At 50.4% G+C, this 2,086-nt stretch overlaps 1 protein-coding gene across 1 annotated transcript; it reads right to left on the reverse strand.

Moving 5' to 3' along the window:
* Positions 1–1,591: 1,591 nt before the first annotated feature.
* Positions 1,592–2,086, reverse strand: LOC148579982 (uncharacterized). The gene has a single exon (XM_088491477.1). The coding sequence runs from the start codon at positions 2,084–2,086 to the stop codon at positions 1,592–1,594; it is 495 nt and encodes a 164-aa protein (XP_088347603.1).

The raw sequence follows: 2,086 nt of genomic DNA on the forward strand, positions 1-2,086 counted from the left end.
CGGCCCGTTGGTTTTGACTAAGGTCACTTATGATGGTCTGTCTCCCGAGGATAAGGACATTGCTAGTGTCCTGTGGCATCTATTTGTCGAGCACCCATCAAATCCTCGAGATGTCATGGGGGATCCCGAGGCTTGTCGGACGTATATTGGTGTGTGGCTCTCTTTTTCGGCTTTTTGCTTTTGTTCTTCCCGATTTTGTAACTTGATTTTTCTTTGGCTTCTTTCAGTTGAGATGGCTGGTGGTTTGACTTCTTTGGCGCGGTTGAAGGCGGCGATGGGTCGGGAGGAGGGATCGTCGTCTCCTGCTACCCCTGTTTCTAATCCCGATGTGGATTCTCAGGCTGTTTCTCATTAGGTGGTTTCATCGGGGGTGAGGGCCGACGCTCGGGCTTCGCCTGGTCCTGTGAACTCGCCTGAAGTCGTCGTGGTCTCGGCTGCCGAGGCTTCTCGAAAGAGGAAGAGGCCCAAGGAGCCTAGCAGTGAGATTTTTGAGGAGGAGGGTGCTGTGCCCAGTGTAATGGATCGGCGTTTTGATGCTTCTGGGTTTATTGATCAGCACTTGATGCTTGGGACGGAGCCGTTTTTGATGATTGTGATGTTTCGTTCCAGGCTAAGTCGGTGTATCGTGCCCTCCTCCGATCTGCTATTGTTGTTCGGAAGGCCGAACCCGTGATGGCTTAGGTTAGTTTGTTGGACAAAAAACTTCGTCATTCGCACGCTGAGGTGGCTAAATTGAAGGAGCAGCTCGAGGCTACCAAGGTCGCGAGGAAGAAAGCAGTAAAGTCTTCCAAGGAGGCTGGAGCGGAGATCCTCCGTCTTTCCGAGGTAGAGACTTCACTTCTTTCCCAACTGAGCGCGGAGCGGCAACGGGCTTCCGACGCGGGTTCTCAAGCTGCCGTGTTTCTTAGCGAGCTGGAGGTTTTGAAGGCTAAAGTTGCAGCTCTGAAGAGGGAGAAGACGGAGTTGTTGGCTGATGCTAAGGATGCGATCGCTGCTACCGAGGAGACAATGAAGGCTCAGGCCTTGGTGTTGGCTCCAGGTGTGGACGTGTCTGTGATGGGGGCTTTCAAGACCGTCCGCGATGGCCGAATTGTCGACCTTGAGTAGCTTTATATTTTGTATTTTGAATTTTGCTTTGAACTTTAGTTTTTGCTTTGGGTATTTGGTTAGCTGTGGGCCATGTAACCGTGAACTCGTAGTTTAAACTTCGTTTAATGGTTTTTGGGCCGTTCGGGCCTTTTTTGTATTCCATTTTAAGCTATTTTATTTGTTCCCTGTTTGGGGTGATCGGACCGTCGTGAGGTCGGTTTTTACATGGATATCCATATTTCGGGCCTGGGGGGTGATCGGTCCCCCAGTGGTGGCTGTGTTTTTGCTCCGTATTTGGGACACTTTTGAAAAGGAAAAGAGAAAATAGCTTAATGGAATTTTATTGATGGTTGGGCCTCGTTAAAACCCTCCGTCTATGGCGGGAAAGAGTACTCGGGATTGTCACTTGGGCGATTTCTGAAATTTAAGGTTGTGAAAGGGGAAGATAAGTAAAGAAAAGACATAATGATAATAAAAAAAGGGGTAACCTAGGGAGGTCGGTCTAAGTGCAGTATCGTCGTAAGTTGGCGGCGTTCCATGTCCTCGGGACTTCGTTGCCGTTAAGCCGTTCGAGCTTGTATGCTCCCTTTCCGATTGCAGCCTTGATTCTGTATGGTCCTTCCCAATTGGAGGTGAGTTTTCCCTCTCCTGGGGTTGGGGGACCGATGTCATTTCGTCGTAGGACTAGGTCGTCAGATGCGAATTCTCGCCGGATGACTCCGTGATTGTATCTTAGGCTGATTCTCTGTTTTAGGGCTAGCTCTCTGAGATGGGCTATGCTTCTTACTTCGTCTGTGAGGTCTCGTTCTGCTTCTTCATCGTTACCCCCGATTGTTCTCCATGGACTGGGGTCTCCGATCTCTACTGGGATAACAGTCTCCGTGCCGTATGTTAATCGGAAGGGGTTTCCCCGGTGGCTGTCTGGGGGGTCGTGCGGTACGACCATAAGACCGATCCGAGTTCGTCCGCCCATAGTCCTTTGACTTCGTCGAGCCAT

Source organism: Arachis ipaensis, chromosome B10, assembly GCF_059453495.1.
Source record: "Arachis ipaensis isolate K30076 ecotype BB chromosome B10, ASM5945349v1, whole genome shotgun sequence".
Classification (NCBI taxonomy): Eukaryota; Viridiplantae; Streptophyta; class Magnoliopsida; order Fabales; family Fabaceae; genus Arachis; species Arachis ipaensis.

Coding starts and splice junctions, on each gene's coding strand:
- LOC148579982 (XM_088491477.1), bottom strand. CDS start 2,086: ATGGCTCGACGAAGTCAAAGGACTATGGGCGGACGAACTCGGATCGGT.